The 22021-nt window shown below is 53.4% G+C and overlaps 4 protein-coding genes across 4 annotated transcripts in view; all 4 read right to left on the bottom strand.

Moving 5' to 3' along the window:
- The window catches only part of PGAP6 (post-GPI attachment to proteins 6), an 18128-nt gene extending 14102 nt beyond the window's left edge, over positions 1-4026 (bottom strand). The window contains exon 1 of the mRNA XM_069809809.1: positions 3857-4026. Within this exon, the coding sequence (XP_069665910.1) occupies positions 3857-3953 (97 nt within the window). The 5' untranslated portion in view covers positions 3954-4026. The remainder of the gene's footprint in view (positions 1-3856) is intronic.
- An 8704-nt stretch (positions 4027-12730) lies between these two features.
- LOC104323670 (hemoglobin subunit alpha-A/A') lies at positions 12731-13587 on the bottom strand. Its single transcript, XM_069809812.1, has 3 exons — positions 13405-13587; positions 13059-13263; positions 12731-12957 (listed from the first exon to the last, which is right to left on the bottom strand). The coding sequence occupies exons 1-3, from the start codon at positions 13497-13499 to the stop codon at positions 12829-12831; spliced, it is 429 nt and encodes a 142-aa protein (XP_069665913.1). The 5' UTR covers positions 13500-13587; the 3' UTR covers positions 12731-12828.
- Positions 13588-16109: 2522 nt separating this feature from the next.
- Positions 16110-16886, bottom strand: LOC138690510 (hemoglobin subunit alpha-D). Its single transcript, XM_069809813.1, has 3 exons — positions 16707-16886; positions 16382-16586; positions 16110-16285 (listed from the first exon to the last, which is right to left on the bottom strand). The coding sequence occupies exons 1-3, from the start codon at positions 16796-16798 to the stop codon at positions 16157-16159; spliced, it is 426 nt and encodes a 141-aa protein (XP_069665914.1). The 5' UTR covers positions 16799-16886; the 3' UTR covers positions 16110-16156.
- Positions 16887-19433: 2547 nt separating this feature from the next.
- Positions 19434-21758, bottom strand: LOC104312448 (hemoglobin subunit pi). Its single transcript, XM_009925569.2, is given in 4 exon segments — positions 19434-19562; positions 20148-20352; positions 21407-21650; positions 21653-21758. Coding segments are annotated over 4 exon segments (684 nt in total).
- Positions 21759-22021: the final 263 nt, after the last annotated feature.

Consider the following 22021-nt stretch of genomic DNA (forward strand, 5'->3'; position numbering starts at 1 on the left):
GGAGGAAAAGATCAGGAGGAAAAGCTGATGGCACAAGAAAAGGTGATAGAGTAAGCACCAGCAAACCCTGGGGCAAATGGTGCAGAGCAAATCAGTGCAGGTAGCGCAGGGGTGCTCTGGACTCCAGCAGCAGCTTATGGTGCTAAAAGGCAAGAGCTGTGCCCTTGTCTGTCTCTGCTGAGCGCACGGGCTGACACTATCGGTCTTACCCAGCTCAGGATACACATACTGTGCAACACGCTGCCTTCCTGTGACATGCAACGAGGTGAAAATCCACGTGCTGCAAACCTAACTCTGCCTTCAGAGGTACCTTCCAAGGTCTAAAGACTTTCCTACCTGGACGAAAGGGTGCTGGGATAGCGAGAACAGCCCTAGGGTAGGCTGAAAGGTCATGCAAGAGGACAACAGCTATTCAGTCAAAGTGCCATCAGGACTAGCTAGACCCTCCATGCATCCCTCTGCCCAGCTATGCCTACAGGTCACCCCCAGCCTGATGATAATTTCACCTGCAAAATTATATACGAGTGTTATTGTCAGCAAGAAACCAGACAGACTGCAACTTGAGGATGGAAAAGAAACATCCTGCCAGGGTTGGGAAAGGGGGAAAACTGCAGAGAGACAGCAGAGCCAAGGCCATGCTGCCCACCCGAAAACAAGGTTCATAAAACTCAGCAAGGGTGTAGAAGATGACGTCTTCACATCTCTGCTGAGTCCTCCCAGACGCTCCTTTCCTACTCTAGAATTCCCTGGAGTAAGGAGAAACTGTGGCAGCTTTCAGACGCAGATTCCTCATTTCTATTGGAGAATAAAGCAGCAAGTGCAGTTTAACTTGGCTTCCTCCAGGACTGCACAGGGTCTTGTTGGAAACACAGAGGACCCAAGTGAGTTTAAGAAAGATGCCAAGGAAAGAGGAAAACAGTCCTCAGGCAGGACCAGAGCCTTGGGACATACTTCATGCCAAGAGGAACCTAATCCTAGCAGGAACTACGATTTATGCCCGAAAGCAGGACTCACGTCAGCCTGCACCCACGGCGCTGCAAAGAGACAGGAATGGTAATCATGGGTTTAATTCTCTGGCAAATTACCAAGCCAAAGCCTCCGGGCACTCTGCAAACCCAACAGGGAAAGGAGGAAACAGGAAAGCAAGAAATACCAGCCATGCAAGCCAACTGGAGGATTTGCTCTTGGAGAAAGAGTGTGGCCACCTTGCCTCACCGCAGGGGCTGCCCCAGCCGCACGCCCACAGGGTCCAGCCAAGGGAGCAGCACTTGCAGCATTTCAATGCATGGGGCCAGGCAAGGTCACGGGGAAGGGTGAGCCTTGAGCAGGACAGCGAGAAGTCCACAGCCCGTGGGCAGAGCCGTCCCGCTGCAGTGTCCATGCCGGGGTTACACTGCTCTCTAGGCCAGCAAGGAGCAGAGACCACAAAAGGGGCTTTTCAAGCAAACGCTCCTTGGCTGCAATGCCAGCGCAGCGCGTGGGCTTTTACAGACAAGAGCTGGCCGTGATCCCCTACAAGCCCAGTTACATTTCACGCACAGGAGCTACAGAAGGGAGCAGTCTTTAATCAGCAGCGTCTATATCCCCAGCTGCACGCTGCACGCACACAGCATGTTCGTTTCTGGAAGTCCATGGAGATGTTTGGGCACAGAATGAGGGTAGACAGGAACACAAAGTGTGATTAGAGCTGGGAGAGCCCTGGTCCTGCTCAACGCAACAGGTCCCATCAGACAACCTGCATGGGGATAAGCCCTCCTGCCTTGATGCAAACTGCTCCAAGCCCACCAACTGTCAGGCTCTGCATGGCCAACAGCCACGGTCACCACCCGTCCAGCATGTTCTCACGAAGCTGAAGCATGATTTGTTTGGTTTTTGGGGAGATGAGGGCAGGCAGGCTGCAAAATTAAAAACTCAAGCAATCGGCAGTGCTATTTATTAAGGACTGATCAATCAGGAGCGAGCTCAAGCGCAGTAACAGGTTGAGGACAGGCAGGCAGACCTGCCCTGCCCACGCACTGCCTGAGACCAGGTTAGCAGCAGCTGTGGCCATACTGACGAAACATCAGCGTGGCCAAAGTCCACTCACAAACAGCTTTTTGTGGTGATAACCGGCCAAGCCTCTGCTCACAGGCTTCGCTGCGCTAGACACCCAAGAGCTGCACCCAGGGAGGGGGTAAGCTGACTCCCAGGGTACCCTCTGCCTGGGCTGACAAGGAAATACCATGGGCAGCTAAAAACAAATATCAGTAAAGAAAAGCCAGAAAGACAGGTCACTGCAGGCGAGGCGTGTGTTCCTGCAGCCCATTTGCATCAAGAGAGCGTACTTTAGTATTTGCTGTGCTCTGTATGTGTGTCTCTCTATTCAGTATGCTCTGCGCCCGCACGGCAACACCTGTAAAGTCCCACTCGGCTGTCCCATGATGTTAAACAACCCTTTAAACGGAGCAAGGAAGTTGTCAAATGGATGTTGTTTCCATCCTCTCCCATGTAGATTCCACATAAGCAGATTTCAAACACAGCAAAAACCAAAAGTGTTTTTAAGACAAGAAACAGAACACGGTAGCATCACAGATGCAGAGGAGACACGTTATTTGAATTTCAGAATAAAGAGCCGCCTGCAATAGCCTGGATGTGTTTGTCCAAAGATGATCTCATGGTAGTTTTAGGAAATGATACCTTGACTGCTGGTGTCAGGGCTTCCCGTCAAAAGGATGAAGCCCTCATTTCAAAGCAGACGCTGTCTGAAGCTACAGAGACGGTGATCATCTGACTCAAGAAAACACATAGCTAATGTGGCAGGCTGTTTGGCCATTTATAAGCTAACAGAAACCCTGTTCCTGTAGCCCAGGTCAAAAATCCATCTATAAACATTCTAGAAGGAGGACCTCTCGCTCCTCTGGGTAGGCGCTGATCTTCACCAGCACTCAGATCTAACGCTACGGAGGCATTCCCCGAGCCGGCAGGACGGCGCCCAGACAAACCAACCACCACACCTGAAGCGCAGGGTAGCTCTCCAGGGCTGGGAACCCAGCGAACAGGATGCCAGAGGAGGGTGGGCCTGGGGAAAAAGGCTATCTTACCCATCGGCTCCCCGGAGCAGCCTTCACGCTTTGCAGACTATGAGGAAGCGATAACCCCTGTCAACAGCGGACAGCCACCGCCGGCACAAGCTTACCTCCACGACGGGCTGAAGTAGGCAAACAACCTCACCTCCCCAAACCTCTCCTTCCACCGCCGCACCCGCCGGCTGACCCTCCGGCGGGGGAGGCACGGTCCCCGGGGACCCCAGACCCCCAGCACCACCACGAAGAGCAGCCCACCGCTCTGCCAAAACCCCTGCTCCTGCCCGGCTGCCTTCATGCGCTGGAAGTAAAGTAACCTGAAAACAAAGCAAAACCAAGCAAAACAACCACCGCCGCCGCAGATACAGCACAAACCCCTCTGGGTCCGGGCCCGACCTCTCACTGCCCTGCAGCGCCCGACACAAGCCCTGCTCCCCGGGGACGGTTCACAGAGCCCCCGAGCGCCCAAATCACTCGGGAAATCACGAAACCACCTCAAAGCCACCCGTGGCAGGAGCTGCGGGACTCGGACCAGCTCCCGGGGCTGCGCGGCAGACAAGTCCCCGCTCACTTTAACGTAACCGGCGCCTCTGCCCCACGGGATCCCCACCGGCCCCCGGGGCGGGCAGCGAAGCCCCCCCTCCCCGCCAGGCAAAGGAGACAGACGTACCCCTCTGTCCCAACCCTGCCCCCTCCGGAGCATCCCCAACCCTCCTCCCAGCCCCCCGAACACCCCCCCGGAGCATCCCCAAACCGACTCCGAGCCCCCCCCCCCATCCCCGGCCGGGACTCACCGGGGCCGGTGCGGTTGCCGCGGCCGGCGGGGAGCGCCAGGAGCTGCAGCAGGAGGAGCAGCAGCAGCCGCAGCGGCGGGCCGGCTCCCCGCGCCATGGCCGCCCGGCGCTATCCCGGCATCGCCGCCCGCCGCCCGCCCCCCAGCGCCATCGCCGCCGCCGCCGCCGCCTCCGCCCGCTTCCGCCGGCCCGCCCCGCCCCGGCCCGCCCCCGGCGGAACCACCGCCCCCCCCCGGGGGGGGGGGCTGGGACGGGCCCGGGGGAGTCCGAGGCGGCCGCGGGGGCAGCCGGTCTGGGAGCGGCCCTGGGCCCCCCCCGGGATGAACCTGGGACCCGGGGCTGTCCGCGGAGCGGGGAGACTCGGGGTGCTCGGGGACAAAGCCTGGGGCTGACGGGGTGCTCAGAGCCTGGGGGAGCTCCAGCACCCACCTGGGGACCGCCCCCCCCCATCCTGGGGAGCTCCCGGGATGGGTCTGGGGACGGCCGTGATCCTGGGGAAGTCCCGGAGTCCTGTCAGCACCCCAAGGCCCCGGATAACCCCAGGGAGCCCTATGACCCAGAGGCCTGAGACGGTCCTGGGGTCCCCCCGGCACCCCGATATTCCAGGAGGTTCCCTGAGAGCCCCCGGAGAGTGGCGGGGGTGAGGGGGGGCTCAAAACCCCAGGAGCACCCGTGGGCGAGTGCCCTGGGGGAAAGGGGGTTGGGGGTGCTGGGGGTGCTGGAACCAGGCTGCCGCTGCGGTTTGCTTCTCAGTGCCGTGCAGGGAAAGTAAGATGGTAATTTAGGATCAGTTTAACCTGAAATCACAAACATTAACATGCCTCAGTTGTAACCAAACAGCCCACCGTACCCTAGCGCAGAGCGGAAATCCTTGGGGAGGCTCAGCCCTTCAGTCTGAAGGGCGGTTTTATACTAATTCCTGGGAGGTCCGATTGCCCCCTCAGCTCTCACATACCTGCCATGTTCATAGGACTCGGGGGAGATGCGGCTTTCATAGGAATGGTCAACTCATTCTCTGATTTTCTGGCTGACTTCAGAAGAGTCAAGGATCTTCCCTCTTACACAACTTTTCTTTGGGATGCCTTCTGATGCGTTTGTGTTCTCCAGGAGAATAACGGAGTCTGGACACAGTCGCAGAGTCCTTGCTCAGGCAAAAATCCCACCACTCGCTTACGGGTCAGCTTGGCTGAGGACTTCAGACCTGTTTCCAATCAACCACAAACTCCCTGAAGATGGACTTTCTACTTCAGGAGCTCAAAGTCTTTGCTTCTTGCTCTCACAGACCTGATATACTTGTGATAAATTTATTAGGTATGGGAAGGAAATCCCCTAGGGAAGAGCCAGGCATTTTCTAGGGGCTCTGACATCACCGAAAGCCCAGTCAGAGCAGCTTATGCAATCAATAGCTACCAATGTCCTCACCTAATTTATGAGAAGACTTCCTTGAAGTCAGCCCAAAGACTTGAGCACATAAAGCATGGGATGGGACGGGACTATTCTTCTAATTCCCAGCTTAGATTTGTTCACTGCCTGTTAGTTTCCATTTGTCCCTGTGTAACGCTATCCTTGGACGTTCAGAGCTCTCCTTCTGGAACGTGTCCTGCCTAATGACAGCATCAGCTTGCTCCCCATCTTTTTGCTGGGCATGAGGATATCATCCCCTTTCTGCTATGTTGATCCTTGAGGCCATGCAAGTATCCTGTAATATCCCAATCCTCCTCTATCGTGACAGTACCCACTTTTTTTTTTTTTAATATTTTGGCCATTAATAAAAATTCCAAGGCCGGATCCAAGGTCAGATTCCATCAGTAATTTCCCTCCAGCCCAATAATTCCCTTTCAACACTCCTACTACCATTTCCCCATTTTCTTGAGTTCTATCTTACAATTCTTCCACTAATTGATATTTTCTCCCATCTAAATCACATGGTCCCAGCACCACATGATGCTGCTGCAACACGGCTCATGACTTACAACAAAGCTGGGCTTTGAGATCTTGACCCACAACTTGATGGATTTATCTGTTCTTACTTCACTCAGGCATATTGCAAACATCAATAAAAGCCTTCTTTGATGGCTAGTCCACCACTCCATTTTTCATAATCTGCTTGTTATGCCTAATATCCTTTTGATATTAGGAAATGACACTCCAGTTCGGTATTACACTCTTTCCCTCTTGTTTTTCCTGCTTCTTTGGGATATAAAGTAATTTTACAATGTTTTCCCTAAAGAATGGCAAGCCTATTCCACATTAGCTTTGAGTTCTCCCAGTTGATTTTCCTGTTGCTCAAAAATTGTTCTTCTGAAAGAAGACAAACAAACCCTTCCATTCTCATTCTAAGTTAATTTAGCCTTCAACTCCACTTTAAAGGTATCAGCTTGTCATCAATCAATCCTTATGAATGACTTTGCTGCAATGCTGCCTCTACTTATAGTTATTTTCCTCTTAAAGGACAAAAAATGAGATTCAAAGTCAAAGATCTGAGAGATGTGAGCATAAATCAAACTCACCTAATGTAATGCAGAATCAGATCCACAACATGTTGCAATATGTGTTTTCTCACACCTCAGGTCCCTTAGACTTGCTCCTGTTCCCCAAGAAAAGCATTCCAGTATTCACTGGAACAGTTTGGGCTGGTGGATGCTGTAGGACAGGTCACCTCCAGACTGACAGCTGCTCCAAACATGAGGACACTGAAATGGTGTCATTGGCTTAGCGACTCTGTGGGTTGCTCCTTTCCCCTTTGGCTAAGCAGCCTTGCAATCTCGGAAGAAGGGGGGAGTTTGAACCAGGGAGGGGCTCTCTTTTGCTGCGGAGCTGGAGTTGGAGCTGAAGCTAAAGCTGAAGCTTCTTCCACTTCCACAGGCAGTGCCGCAGGTGGACACATGCAGCCACCCATGGATCACCATGACCTGCAGCCAGGCAGAAGATCCAGCTGCAGAGCTATCTGCCTTCTCTTGTGGTGGCAACAAAAAGCACAAGGTTTAGAAAACCCCTGGTGTGCTTCTGTCTCTGCTGAAATCTGAGGGAGAATGGCTATGCTGGAGCCAGTCTGGCTTAGTGACACACTTGACTCTGAATATAGTGCAGGAGACTGTGTCATGGTGAGGGTTCACCACATCTGCTTCTTGCTCGTTGGTCCATGAGTCCTGAAGCGCAGCCCCCTCCTTGGGAAGTCAGACACAAGTGGAAGACCCTGTTCTGGAGAGTGTATTTCCTACAGTGTTTCAAACAGGCCTGGGGAGAAATTTGGACTATATACTGAAAATATCCCTGTTTGGAGCTATGATCTGGAAAAATAAATAATGGTGACCTGTCCAAATTGAATCTATGGAGCTTTAACAATGCTGACCCATGAATTTTGATAAATATACTTCTACTATTAATAAAGGCACTCAGCTGCTCAACCATTGAAGGAGGTATAAAAGCTTTCTGGCTGAGCAGCTGCAATGCACATTTTGCTGTATTGCTTTCCATAAATCCATAGTTGGGATCCTCTTGGCCATGTGCAAAGGTCTCTGGAGAGCACAGAGCTGGCACAGTCTGCTCCCGTTATCTCTGTCTGGTCCTGGTACAAAGAGCAAAAAAGCAGTTCTGGCTGGAAAATCCATTGTTTTAACTATCTCCAGCTAGATCCTCATTGAGTTGTGTCCATCGAGCAGCTCATTGCCTACTTGAAGTCACTGTGACAGGGGAACTGGAAAGGAAAAGTATAATGAAGAACTGTGTCCCAGGAATATGGACCAAAAATCTGCTGTTAGAGCATGCTTTAGCTTTTGACAGAAACATCGGATGATGCTCCATCACTGCAGGAGACTGGTGAAAGGCTATCTGATGTAGTCCATGGAGCTTTGCTATATGCAGCTTTCAGCGTTATTCACAAATGGAAGAATAGGGTGTCAATTATTTCAGTGTAGATAAATAAAGTGACACAGATACGGAAATATGTTCTAAAACAGCGGAGATTGAACTTAAACTGGCTATTACAGCTCAGGAAAAAGATGCTGGAGTCCTCACTGATGGTTCACCAAAATTGTAGCCTTGATGTGCAGCAAAAAAAAGCCAGCAAAATGTGGTGATGTCATCAGGAAGGGCTTGGGCTCTCAAAACAAGAAAGAGGACATCTTTTGCCTGCTGTGCAACAGCTTGGTGCGCCCACATCTATGCAGTTCTGGCCTCTGATCTAAGGACATAGTGGATTTAGAGTCCTGAGCAGAGCAACTGAGGTGATCAAGGGCAGCTGCAGTATGAGGAGGTCCTAGGAAAGCTGGGATTTTTCCCTGGAGAATGAGGAGCAGAAAGGGCTAACTCCACAAAATCACAAAGTGAATGTGGACCTGGTGCTCATCAGATTCTGCATGACTAGAATTAGAGGCCATTGATGAGTCTGGTAGATTGCTTTAAAATGGATAAAAAGGACTTTATAGGGGGCAGGAGGGAGAATGAACTTCTGGAACTTGCTGCCACAGGAGGTTGTGGAAACAAATAGGATCAGCAGGTTTATAAAAGGTATAGCAAATTCATGAGCAGCAGGTCAACAGACAGACGCTGAAGGCAACAGGCAGGAATGTACCCTCTGAAATTGCTATTACTGCTGGTGCAGATGCTGGAGGAGCATGATAAAAAACGGCTAGGCTTGTGTGCTTTCCCCAGATGGCATCTCCTGTTGCTGAAAACAACAGTGGGAGAGAGGAACCAGTGATGTTACCAGCAGAGCATTTCCTATGTTCTCAGTTTCACCATCCCTAAGCAAATTCAGATCTCAGGTGGCTGGCGTGTGGTAGGAAGACAGGGCAACCAGCAGGAAGAAAATTTTTGCTTTTCTATTCAATTTCCATCTCTGTAGTGAAAATCTGATCAATCCCCAGTGCACAATGTCAAGCAGGCCTGACTGAAAATCTGTGGTCTCGCTGAAAAGGGTTGCTAGTGGTACAGTTGCAGTGAAAATCTGGCTAGATCTAATTATCAAAAAAGACACGGTCAGCCACAAAAAGAAGGTGGAATAACAGTGCAAAGTAGGTGTGGAAAGTTTGTGCTGTTTAGTTGATGAATGGCTTCAATATAGCACTAAGAAGGCATCAGTGGCCAATGTCGTGTTACCACAGATCTGCTCCTTCTCCCAAATATAAAATCCAAGACCTGGATTCTGTTGTGAACATCTCCAAGAACAGGGGGTTTGTGATGCTTAATGCCTTTTCAGTCACAGGAGCTCACAGAATGAGAGCTGGGCTCCTCACAGGTCAGCTTTGAGGGAATCAGCAAAAAGGTTTTCTAAGATGTTGCTTGCAATATTGAACTTCTTGTGATGGCAAAGGAGAGCTGACAATGTTTTAAGTTCTGTGAATACTTGTTTTTATCAGCCCCATCCTGTCTGGAAGGGCTTGTACAGCTGTGCTTGATGTGGCTGCTCTGCTGGGAACAGTCTCTGCTTTTAGGAGAGGAAGGAGAGAAAATATTTGAAGTCCTTCATCAAAATTGGCATTTCAGTGAAGGCTGACTCTATTTTCTGTCTTCTACAACACTTTTCCTTTTCCCACCAGCAAAACAGCCAGTGGAGAAGGTGGGAGGATCCTAAAAAGTGTGAATTAAATTACATTTCAATCATTCCAGTATTTTCAGACTGCTTGCCTGAAAAACATCCACTTTACCTCAGCAACTGATTGAAGCCATCTTCAAACAGCCAATATCTTTGAGAAGTGGTGGTGGGTGATGGGGTTGCAGAAACAAGACAATAGGGTCTCTTATCATTAGCAGGGTAAAAGGGGGAGACTAAGGAACTATAAACCAGTCAACTTCAAATCACTAAAAAACAGAGGGACATTTAATCAAAGAAGAGATGAGTAATAACCGTGGCCATTGCCAAGAATGAATCATTTCAGATGAGACTGTTTTTGTTCTGTGACAGATTCCAGTCCTTGGTTCAACATCATTATTCACTGTTCTTTCATCAATAACTTATGTGTTGTAATGGAGAATGCGCTTATTAAATTCTCAGATGTTCCTGAGCTGGAGGGGCTGCGAGCACCCCAAAGCACTGGGTTAAAATTCAAAATGATTTAGACAAATCAGAGACATCAGACTGACTGTACAAATACATGGCAAACAAACTGCTTACGCAGCAGTTTTTCAACAGAAGACCTACAGGTTGCACCGATCATGAGTTATATTATTGGCATATTGAATGCCAGTATGGGATGTATAAACAGAAGAACAGTTTGTAAAACACATGATGTTTTCTCTCCTCTTTCCAGCAAGAGGACCTCTCAACGGGTGTCCCAAGATCAGCTTCCAAAAGAAATGAATTCTGTATCTTCCCATTGCTTCTCTGCTAAATTTTGAACAGGCAGTTCCTGGTGAACTCCCCAAGGATGCCTGGTCTCCTCCAGAAGTACGTAATTCTGTGTCCCTTTCCAGGACGCACTCTCTAGGGCCATGACTATTTATCAGATGCTGATAACAGTAGTATTCAAGCTACCTGGACAATGCTGTTTGCAACCCCTCAAGAGACTGGTAAAAGTGTGATCAGGGTAAGTCATAACCATCAAGCTCGTTTCCTGATGTCATTTTAGCTCCTCTTTCCATAAAAATGAGCTCTGAGATGCCACTTGCCTTGGTGACTATCATATAACAAAATACTGTGTTGTTCTGTGGGTATCTTTGAACCATAGATGCTTTGTCCATCAAGAATGGATGTTCTTGGGCAGGCTGTGTCCTGGGGCACACAAAGCCATGGCTCACATGGATGGCCCTGTGCTCTGAGCCAGGAGGCACAGGGTGCCTGGCGCCTGAGGCACCCAGCACTGGAAATGGGCTACTGGGGAGGGGTCCTGCACCCCTCCGAGCTGGCACCAGTGTCCCAGTGTACTCAGGACCTCAGGGGCCGGCTGGAAGCCCATCCTGGCAGCCTGCTTCTCCCTGCCTGGAGGCTCCAGCTCAGGCCTGCAGGCAGGACCAAGGCTTGGCCCTCTGCCCCCTCTGCCTGGCCCTGATAAAGCACCACGGCTTGAGGTCCCCATCTTGTGGCAGCAGGGACAAATGGCTGAGACAAAACTCATCCCAGCTCTTCGGAGCTCAACGGTTCTTTGGGCAGGCAGAGCCCTGGGAAAGCGCTGCAGAGCCAGGACACTGCCCGCTGCCACACACTGTGTCCTGCCTGAGGACACAACACGGCATGGGAGCGGTTGGAAGCAAAAGCCTGCGAGAAGCCGTGGGGACAACTGCCAAACTCGTGCCCTCCACGTACACACCGTCCCCTGCATTGCTCTTAATCTTGCCATCTTATGCACACCCCATGCTCAGGACCAAGAGGGTCCTTTGTGGCCAGGTTTGGAGGACCCCAGATCTGTGCTGGATTTGATGCTGGCTCTCTCCAGTGCTTTACCCACTAGTCCACACCACCTTGCATGCCTGTGTGCCCTGACCCCCCCACCATACCCCTGCTCTTCCCAAGCTCCCCAGGGAGCAGAGGCTCCCTGCGGAGCAGAATAATGTCCACAGCCATGTCTGGGCAATGCCCGCTGGAAGGGTGCAACCTCCTCCAACATCCTGCTCCATGCAAAGGTAAATCAGGTTGGTCAGTGATGCCCTGACCAGCTTTCTCTTCCCACCACAGCCAGGTGTGGTGGGCATGTGGGGTCGCAATGCCTGTGGTGTTCTGCAGGAGAAATGCTGGGGGCTGCAGGGCGTCCCTCTCTCTCCAGAGTCATTTGGGGTCTCTCCTGCCTCTGGTGCATTCACTGACGGTGTCTGGAGGCCATGGGGGTTAGGGCAAATGTCCGTCCTTGCAAGTGCCAGGGATCCAAGGGGCCTAGGGCAACCTCAGCTTGGCTCCATGGTGTGGCTGCACCAGCCACTCCGGGGCTTTCTTGAACCTTCACCCCAGCACCCAGTACCTCCCAGCCCTGGCAGGGATGGGTCAGCCTTACTCAGCACCTGGCAGGTTGTAGCGCCCCAGGACTATCTGCTGCCCCATCTCCCACCACACCCACAGCTGGAAGAGAGCCCACATTCTCCTTTATCAGCCACCCACAGCCCCCTCCACCGCAGCCACCCTGCTGTGGGCTGCGATAAGGGCTGGGGGCTACGCAGACACCAGCACTATGGCACTCAGCACCACTTCGCTGCCTGTGCTTGTTTTCCTCCCCTGACACCCCTTACCCTGCTGCGGTTCAAGACCCAAAGAGCAGGATCTGGGTCTGAGCCCCATCTGCTCCCCTTGCAGTCCCCCATGCCCGCTGTCTCCCCCAGCCTGCCAGCCCCCCCAGGACCCCTCCAAAGTGACACCCCAGCAATGCAGCATTAGGTGGAAAGAGAAGTCATCCTACAGTGCTGCACAGCCCTGTGTGCTGGGGATGCACAGAAAGATGCCCTTGCGCTTGGAGGTCCTCAGGGTGTCCTCGCTGTGCCACCACACAGAGGGTCATAGGCACCCAGACCCCCTGTACCCCACCGTCTCCTGCAAGCACTTCCAGACGCAGATGATCTCTGACAATTTGGCCTGAACACGGGCAAGGGGTGCACAGGGCTGGTGGGGCAAGAGGGGATTCCCAGCATGGTGCTCTGGTGGAAAGGCCAGGCCAGGCTGCAGCTGCAGGGAACTCCCAAGGGCCAGACTCTGGCCACTCTCCCCGAGTCTTTCCCCTCTACCAGTGCCCAGAAATTCTCTGCTTGCTCCTGGAGCCCCACAGCTGGCAGAGCAGTGTCTGCCTGCCGGGCACCACCACCCAAATGCTGCCTCCCCTCAGAGACAGCAAAACCAGAGCCCATTTCTTCCACATGCCCACCTGGCGGGGGGGCACCCCCCGGTTCAGACCCCCAGAGCAGATCCCTCCCACTCCCTCCCCACGGGCAGCAACTAGAGCAGGACACCAGGGCTGGAGCACAAATGCAACAGATTTTATTTCAGATCATTTGGCTGCTCGCTGTTGGAGGGCTGGTGGTGGGTTGGGTCCAGCTCTAGCCATGGTGCCGTCTTAACGGTACTTGGCAGTCAGCACGTTGCCCACGGCGCACAGGAACTTGTCCAGGGAAGCGTGGACCTCCGGGGTCAGGACAGAGGGGTGGTGGATGGCCACCACCACCAGGAAGCATTGGCCCAGCAGCTGAAAGGCAAAAGAAGATGGTGAGCGAGGGTGTGAGGCAAGGGGGTGGCCGGGAGGTGCAGGAGGGGGCTGGGGCTGGTCACCCCTTCCCAGACGCTCACTTTGAAGTTGACGGGGTCCACGCGGAGCTTTTGGGCGTGGAGGTCGCTGAGCTTGGAGAGAGCCCCCGCGATGTCATCGATGTGGTTGACGGCCTCAATCAGTGCACCCGCGACCTTCTTGCCGTGCGCCTTGATCTGAGCGGAGCCATGGTGCAGGTCGAAGTGGGGGAAGTAGGTCTTGGTTGGAGGGTAGGTGGTGAACATCCTGGGGGACAGGGGGGGTCCGGGACGGATGAGACAGGGTCACAGAGGACAGGGACGGTTGTGGACGGGGAGAGGATGGGGGCAGATGGGAGGCGGTCAGGGCCAGACAGGAGAGGGGATGACGACGGGGATGGACACGTACCTCTCCAGGGTCTCGGCGCCGTAGTCCTCGGCATGGCCGCTGATTTTGGCGAAGACGTTCTTCACGTTGGTCTTGTCGTTGGCGGACAGCACCATGGTGTCACCTCCGCGTCGGCAGCCCCCAGCACGGGTACCCCCGCCGCCCGCCGCCGCCCTTATATGCAGTGCCGGGGCACCGCCCTCGCCCCCCCCCGGCCCGCCCCGCTCCCGGCCCCGCTCCCGGCCCCGCTCCCGGCCCCGGCGGCCCTGGAGCCCGGCCAGGCGGGGCCGCCGCCCGCCTCCCCCCCGGCCAGCGCCGCGCCCCGCTCCTCCCCGCCCCACCGGCACCGGGCCCGGCTGGGGGGGGTCTCTGCCCCCCCCGGCACCAGCTGGGTTTTGGGTCGGGATTAGGGTTGGGGCTCGCAGCGGCCCGGTGGTCCGTCCCCTCCGGCGCGGGCTGACTGCAGGGTTAGGCTTAGGCTTAGGCTGAGGCTCAGGCTGAGGGTCTGCGCTGGCATGGGTTGAGTGGGGGTCCGCACCGGCAGAGGCGGAGGGGTCCGTGCCTGTCCCCTCCCGGTGCAGGCTGGGTTCAGGGCTCAGAACCGGCCGAGGTTCCTTGGCACAGGCAGCTGTGGCACAGCCTGGCTGTGTTCTGGCAGGCTGGTGGGGACAGCAGCGTGGGGCTTGTGACTCCAATAGCGTGGTGGGAGCCTGTGCCCCACAGACTGAGCCGGCCCAGCGCCCCCGAGACCCACGCGTGGCCCCGCAGGCACCTGCACGTACAGACTGACCCCTCCAGCACAGCCTCCGCGCACAGACATGAACTGTCCCCGTACCCGCGCTGCCTCTACGCGCACCGCCATCTAACACGACCCCTACACATACACCATCCTTGCACACACAAGTGTGCACACACTATCCAACACAGCCCCTGTGCACACATCATCCCTACACACACACGCTGCCCCTATAGACACCCTGCCATCCAATGCAGCCCCTATACACGCAGCCACTCATCCACCCAGCCCCACTGCACCTACTGCTCTCGTTCCCTCAGTGCAACCCCAAACCATTGTACCCCAAAGTGTGTGCCCTCTTCACCGCGCCCTGTTCCCCAAACTGCGGTCACATCCTTTTGCATACAGACCCTGGAGCTCCCCTGCCCCAGCCCTCTCTCCTGTGCACATGCTGTGCTGGTCCCAGTGCTGCGGGGGAACTGGGTGACCCTGACTTCTGGGAAGGGGCAACACTTGCAGAGCCACAGGGATCAGTGCTGGGCACTGCCGCAGGCACTGGCCTGCAGCAGCAGGAGCTCACAGCCAGGGAAGGAAGGCACGCGGGGCCACAGCTGCCCGTGGCGAGCCCCGTGTGCCCTAAATGATGAAGGTGAGGAAGTCAAGAAGGGCAAGGAAGATGAAGGTGGTGAAGAAGATGAGGAGGGTGCTTCCAGTAGGTTTGAGAGCTGGCGCAGGCAGGCAGGGAACAGTTCACACCCGTGTTTCCTCCACAGCCGATGGTTCTTATCATTTGTGTTTGGGGGAGATTAGCTCGAGCTGGCACCATTTCAGAGCAGGGAAGGAGGGGAGGACGGGGGGGCTGATCTTCTGGGAAGCGGAGCCCAGGGAAACAGCGGCAGGGTGGTGTGTCTGTTGCCTGTGCATGCATCAGGGGAGCAAACTGTAAAGGCGGAAGAGCCCTTCAAACTGATGGCACAAGAATAAATGGGTGCAAATGCACGTGAAGACACTGGGGCGTAGACTGGCATGTGTCTGAGGATGGAGGAAAAGCACTGTGGGTTCATGAGTGCACTTGCAGGAGCAGGGGCCGGTGTGGCCCAGGGACTCCCAGCCTTGTGTTTCTGTGCAGGCAGGGTCCCCACATGCCCAGCGTCCAGCTGCTGCCTGCACTTGGCCACCGCAGGTACTGCTCTCCTGATGCAGCATCTCCCATCCCTGATGAATGCTCATCTCCTCACTCTGGTGTCACAGTGCAGAGCAAACCCAGGGCTAGTTTAATATCTTATAACCCATCACCTATGATCTAAAGACAATGATTTTTTCTTAATTCAGGCTCCAAAACCCTGAAACCAGTGGCCCTGTGCTGGACTGCAGCTCTGCCCGCTCCACTCCCACCCTGGCGAGGTGCCAGGGGAAGAGCAGACACTCAGGGCAGGTGTGGGCGTACTTCCCTGGCAGTCATGGGGATTTGTGGATCAGAGGCTTGAGCCCAAGGACAGTGTTTGTGCTTAATGGTCTGCAGTGGATTTTTTCACTCCATGAACTTGCCTGATTGCTTTTGGAGCTCATGCAAACACTTAGCTCCCACAACATCCCCAACGAAGTCCTCAACAGCCATTGTGATAGATGGAGCTAGGAGGGATTCATCCTACCCTACCGGAGAATCCTTCAAGGGGATGCAAAAAACACATTTGGCTCAGCGCATCCTTCCCCACCCCGCTCCCCAAAGGGATGCAGGCACGGCAAAGTGACAGGCTGAGCTCCATTCCCTGGGTCCTGCTACCAGCATCAGCCGCATCCCAAGCTGGAGCAGGGTGGAAGCAGGCAGGACCCTGGGGAGGCACCCAGGGAGCCCATGGCCAGTGCTGCCTTCCTGTACCATGGCCAGCCTCACCGGCAGCTCGCTCGCTCGCTCCCTCCCTCCCTCCCTCCGGTGGGCCCACCGCAACAATCCAGCCCACCCCGGCCCCAGCACAGACAGACATGGTGCTGCAGCAAAAGTGTCTTTATTGATGGCACACAGGTGTGGACAGTAGCTCATCTGTACTTCTCAGCCAGCACGGCAGCCACAGCTGACAGGAACTTGTCGAAGGCAGAGTGCACCTCGGGGGTGTACTCTTTGCCCAGGTGCACAGCCAGCACCACCTGGAAGCACTGCGACAGCAGCTGCAAGACAAAACAGGGCTCAGCACCGCTGCTACGGCCCCCATCACCCCAGCCTGGTCCCCGTCCCCTGTTCCCCGTCCCCCGTCCCCCGCTTGCCTTGAAGTTGACGGGGTCGACACGCAGGTTGTAGGCGTGAAGGTTGCTGAGCTCGGACAGGGCCTGGCTGAGGTTGTCCATGCTCTTGACGGCATTGCCCAAGGCGTTCACCACCTTCTTGCCATGGCCGCGGATCTGGTCGGAGCCGGGGCTCAGGTCGAAGTGGGGGAAGTAGGTCTTGGTCGGGGGGTAGGTGATGAACATCCTGCCGGAGCGGGACAGTCAGTGCCGCTGACCCCCAGCTGGACCCCCCCCCACTGGCCCCACGTGGGGCTCCCACCCGCTCGCCCCCCTCGCCCGTGGGGTCCCTGGGCCCATCCTGCACCTCTGCAGGGCCTCGGCTCCGAAGTCCTCCTGGTGGCCTTGCACCTTATCCCAGATGGCCTGGATCAGCTTCTTGTCATCGGCGGTCAGCATGGTGGCAGCTGGCAGTGGCAGACAGGTCTCGGTGGCAGCAGTGCCCACGGGGATGCCTTCTTATAGCGGCCAGCACCTCCGCCCTGGCCTTATCTTATCAGTGCCGAGGGGCGGGGGGGCCGCGGCCACACAGCACCAGGCCCAGGGAGCGGCTGCGGCGCTGCCCTGGGGGGCCCCGACTGCCTGGGGGGCCCCAGCCCTGGGGAGGCCCTGAGGGAGCCCGTCTGCCCTGCCTCACTGCACCAGCCCCACAGCAGGCTGGGGGCCAGGGGCAGCACCTGGCTGGGCTGCCCCATGGTCAAGAGCAGCCACAGGCATGTCCCGTGGGTGCCACAGCCTTGGCCTCACCAGCTGGCACGTCCTCAAGCCTCCTGCTGGCATCCACCGTTCCCCCCGGCTGGGCCAGGGTCCTCCCTGGCTCTGTGGGGGTCAGGGTGGGTCCCACACGTGTCCTTGGCCCCTCATGTCCTCCAGCCTCCGGCGCGTCTGGCCCCTCTCTGTCCGAAGAGCCCCTGGGCCTCCGAGCCAGAGCCATGGACAAGCTCTCCCGGGTTGTGCTGGGGATCTGCCGTGAGAAACACCGTGTCTCCAGCAGCCCGGAGAAACCTGAGCAGGGAAGAGTCTCCTTTTTGGGCGCATGGTCTTCCCAAAGTCTGTCCTGTGATGCTTGTCCGGCCTGGGCTTCTTCCCTTCTTCCCACCCCAGTGTGTGCTCCTGCCTCTCCCTGTAAATGCTGGGACATCCCGCAGGGCATATCGTGGTTGGTGACTGTCACATCCTTTGCTCAGCCTCTGTACAAAGTCACTGGTACAAATTTGGGGTTAGGGACACACCAGATGCTGACCTACCATCTAAGCTGTGGATTTCAACATTCAGGTTACCTGAGACTCACAGATGTAGAATGTTTTAAAAACCACTGTGGTACACTGGGTGACATGTTTAGAGCAATTTGGTGGCTTCAGAGCTTCTGCAACGTCTCTCTCCCCCTTGCCCAAACACAGTCCCTAAATTTTGTAAATGAGATGAGGACCACAGCTTGCAGTGCCAGTTCAGGTTGTCGATCAGAGTGTGCTTAAGACTTTGCCTTTAAGACCTGCCTTTTCATGCCAAAAGTCCTCTGAGACAGGCATGTGTAGTGAATGTAACCTGCGAAATAATTTTCTTCATGACAGCTCACATGGTGCTGTGTTTTAGATTTTTGACCAAATCAGCCCTGATAACACAATGATATTCTGGCTTTTGCTGAGCAGCATTTGCACAGCATCAAGGCCATCTCTGCTTCTCACTCTGCCACCCCAGGGAATAGATTCTGGGGTGTGTGATATGCTGGGAGGGGACACAACTGGGTGGGTGACCCCAAACAACCAGAGGTATTTCGTACCATATAATGCCATGCTCAGCAATAACAGGGAAAAGGGGGGTGTGGGGGTTAGGGAGTTTTAGGGGGGGTTACCCATCTTTTTTGCTCAGAAACTGGCTGGGCATCTGTCTACCCATGGGAGGTGGTGAGTGATTGCCTGTGCATCACCTGTTTTATTTTTTCTTCCCTCTTCTTCCACTTATCCTTCACTTATTAAACAATTATTTCTGTTTGTTTGTTTGTTTGATCTTGAGCCCCAATTTTTCTTGCTTTTATTCTTCCTTTCCTTTTCCCTGCATCCCACTGAGGGGGGAGAAGTGAGTGAGCGACTGTGTAGTGCTTAGCTGCCCACTGGGGTTAACCCACAACAGGTACCTATGGAGGATCCCTGCGCTCCCCCCAGGGTGACCATCAATTCTGTACCCTTCCTTGTTGTTGCTTTCCAGAGAAACCCTGGGAATTTGTGGTCCCCCAGATGCCATCAATGCTGATCTCCAGTGGCCACTAGTATTCCCAAATTCCAAATGCATGTGAAGTTTCCCATATAAAAATAAGAGATGTTAAGCTGAGGGGATGGTCCCTTTACCAAACCTCTCTAGCAAGTGCGATAGCCCAAGGTGTTCATGAAGCGCATCAGATACCTTGTCCATACCACATGGAGAAGAGCATGGGAAGACAATGCCCAGCATCACTCTGGGCACATCACAACACATGGCAATGCAGGTTTGTTCACAACAGGCTGTGATGGGTTTTGGGTAGGCCAAACAAAAAGCCTGGGTCCATTCAATATCCTAGCAGGGCAAAAGACTGTTTCCTGGTCAGCCTGGAAACAGTCTTTGGTGGATATGCCTTTGGTGAGCAGTAGCAGTCACAGGGCTCTAGCCTGTTCCGGGCTTCTGCTCAATGTTGTCTTATTCCCATTGAATATTATGTTACGTTATTCCCACTTAATTTACACACCTTAGCACGTGAATTAGTACATGAATTCATTAGTACATGAGTTAGTACATGAATTTACACAGCTTACTATTTTGCCCTCCATATAGTATAGACATTTCAGAACACCCCTGCCTGAACAGTAAGATGGAGGTGGAACACAAGGAGATGAAAGCACAGAGACCATAGCTCACATTTGAATTATTTATTGGGTTTTGCAGATGACCGAGCCCCTGCATAGGGGATTTGAGAGGACTGCATAGGAAGGGGTGAATACCCCAGAGCCTGGCAGCTGGGGTGCACCATGGATGTGCATCCCTCATCCTCTGTGGAGGCCATTTATCTGTACTTCTCAGTCAGAACAGAGGAAATACTGGACAGGAACTTGTCCCACGCAGCATGAACTTCTGGGGTGAAGTCACTGGGATAGCGGGCAGCCACGGAACACAGGATACAGTGGGAAAGCAGCTGTAAGGGAAAACAGGATGAAATCCACCATGATCAGTAACAGATGCCAGTCTAGGGGTCTGCAATGGACCTTAGTCCCAGCGTGCTCTGGGATGACAACTACGTGTCCCCATCAGCAGCACTGCTGCCTGATGCTGTGTGTGAAGAAGCAGAGTTGCCTTTGGTATAGGGCAAAAGGCAGTGTTTGATCCCACTCCCTCTTCCAAATGTCCCTTCCTTCCTCACCAATGGGAAATGCAACAAAGTGGAAATGTGTAGAAATTACTAAGACTTTGTTCAAGACAGGTGATATAACCTAACGTGTGAGGGAGATTCATAAATTACAACAAAGGCAGCATAGACTCGAGTCTGTCTAACAAACTATAGGAGCCCCCTGAGTAGTTCTTTGCTTCAGCTAGACAAGATCTTTCATTAAAAAATCCAGTCTACCTCAGGTTAAAAATCAGGTGGGGAACAAGCAGCGACATGAGCTGACAAGGCTGTGCAGTGCAGTCAGGGATCAAGCTGCCATTAGCCAGAATGATCTGTGGTCTCTAATTCTGTGATGGCAGTTTTCATCCCTGAAAAGTCTCTCTGCTCACTCACCTTGAAGTTCACTGGGTCCACCCTGAGGATGTAAGCATGCAGCTCACTGAGTTTAGCCAAAGCGCCTCTAATGTCATCAACGTGCTTCACAGCTTCCCCGATGGCATTCATGACCTTAGAGCCATGACCACGAAGTTGAACTGAGCCTTGGCTGAGATCAAAGTGAGGGAAGTAGGTTTTCGTCTGGGGGTAGCTGGAGAAAAGCCTGGAGGAGAACATGAGAATGAGATTCAGCAGTGGAAATGGTATGCCTGAGATGGTAAAACCTCAGAGCAAGCACCACGTAAAGCTGCCAGCTACAGGAGTGCACTCCTTCAGCGGTTTTAACAGAGCTTCGGGAGCTTGAAGCTTGCATCAGGAAGGTCCTTCTGCTCTTAAACCTTTTCTGCAGTATGTGCAGATTAGACAGTGGGCTAACCTGTATGTACTAGAGAAGAATGAAATGCTAAAAATAATTTTAAACTTAATGTATTTTTTGTTTGTTTGTTTTTAAATAAATAATAGCCCCAAAGTGTCACTACATTTCCTATATAACATTGTAAGCCAGCTTGCAGGACCTTCAAACTAATACAAGCTGAACAAACCAGAATCTATGAGTGGTACTCAGAGTCCTGGAAGGACTATCACAATACTTTATATTGAGCTGTAAATAACATTTAAATAACTTCGAATAACATAATAATTTCTGAACAATTTCCAGACTATTATCCCTTTTGTGCCAGCTTGCTTAATTTGTATGAACTTTGAATTACTGTGCTATACTTCATGCAGGGGGTCCACCTGTCTTGTTTCCTGTTACTTATAAACTGGAATAATGAAACATGAGTACCCAGTGAATTTAGTGGACAGCTATTTTCTTAGCGCCTAGAAATTGCAAGAGAAATTGTATCACTTGTACAATAAACCACTTTGAGTTCATTTCCTAACAGTGATAACCCTATTTCAGGACACTGAGTATGAATGACTTTGAATTCCTCACCAGGGCTCCTGGCTATGAATTCTTCTGAATTGCTATAATGGGAAATAAACCATTAGAATTGCTTAGAAAATTATGTTTTGCTGTAAGATTGTGAAGCCATCTATTAGCATTTAGTAGCACAGATATAATTCCAGAAAATTACATGCCAAACAACACAGAGGTCACCCATCAGCTCTCACCAGTCCCAGTGTGCTCTCACTCATGCAACTTTTACATGAGATGCATCCTAACAGCAAAGCCAGAGGAGGCACCTTCTTCAGAAGGGTTCTGAGGGACTTACCTCTCCAGTGATTCTGCCCCAATGGCATCAGCTTGGGTAGCCGCCTTTGCCCAGATGGCGACCACGGCGGCCTTCTCGGCTTGAGTCAGCGTCATTGTGCAGGAGGGTGCAGGCTCTGGCTCCTTGCAGTGAACGCTCAGAGCAGGTTTGGACTCATCGCTCTGACAGCCCTGGTTATAAAGAGGAAGGGGAGAGCGGACCTTGGCGCCTGTCCACGCTCATTGGTCACTCCAGTGGCCACCCATGGAGGTGGGAGACTCTTATCTCCCCGTGAAGCAATGCCTATTTCGGCAAGGGTCAGCACACTGGCCTCCTTGCTTTCTGGCGTTATCAGCTTCTTGCTTCTTAACATAACGGCCGTGTGGCCCGGAGAAATTGTCTGGACATATATTGATACACGAATAGAGAGATAAAGCTGGAAAATTCCAGCGATGGAGCATTAGGACACAACTTTAACCTGAGGAGCGTACGGACTTCAAGCATACTAAGGAGCTTGGAGAAAAATCTGCATTTTCTGCCTTGCTTTACAGATGCGAACACAAGACTGGGCCTTTCTGTGTCATATCATACACTTCCAGTATATGTGGCTGCCACGTGGCCCAATATTTCATATAA

This window comes from Haliaeetus albicilla, chromosome 22 (genome assembly GCF_947461875.1).
Source record: "Haliaeetus albicilla chromosome 22, bHalAlb1.1, whole genome shotgun sequence".
Classification (NCBI taxonomy): Eukaryota; Metazoa; Chordata; class Aves; order Accipitriformes; family Accipitridae; genus Haliaeetus; species Haliaeetus albicilla.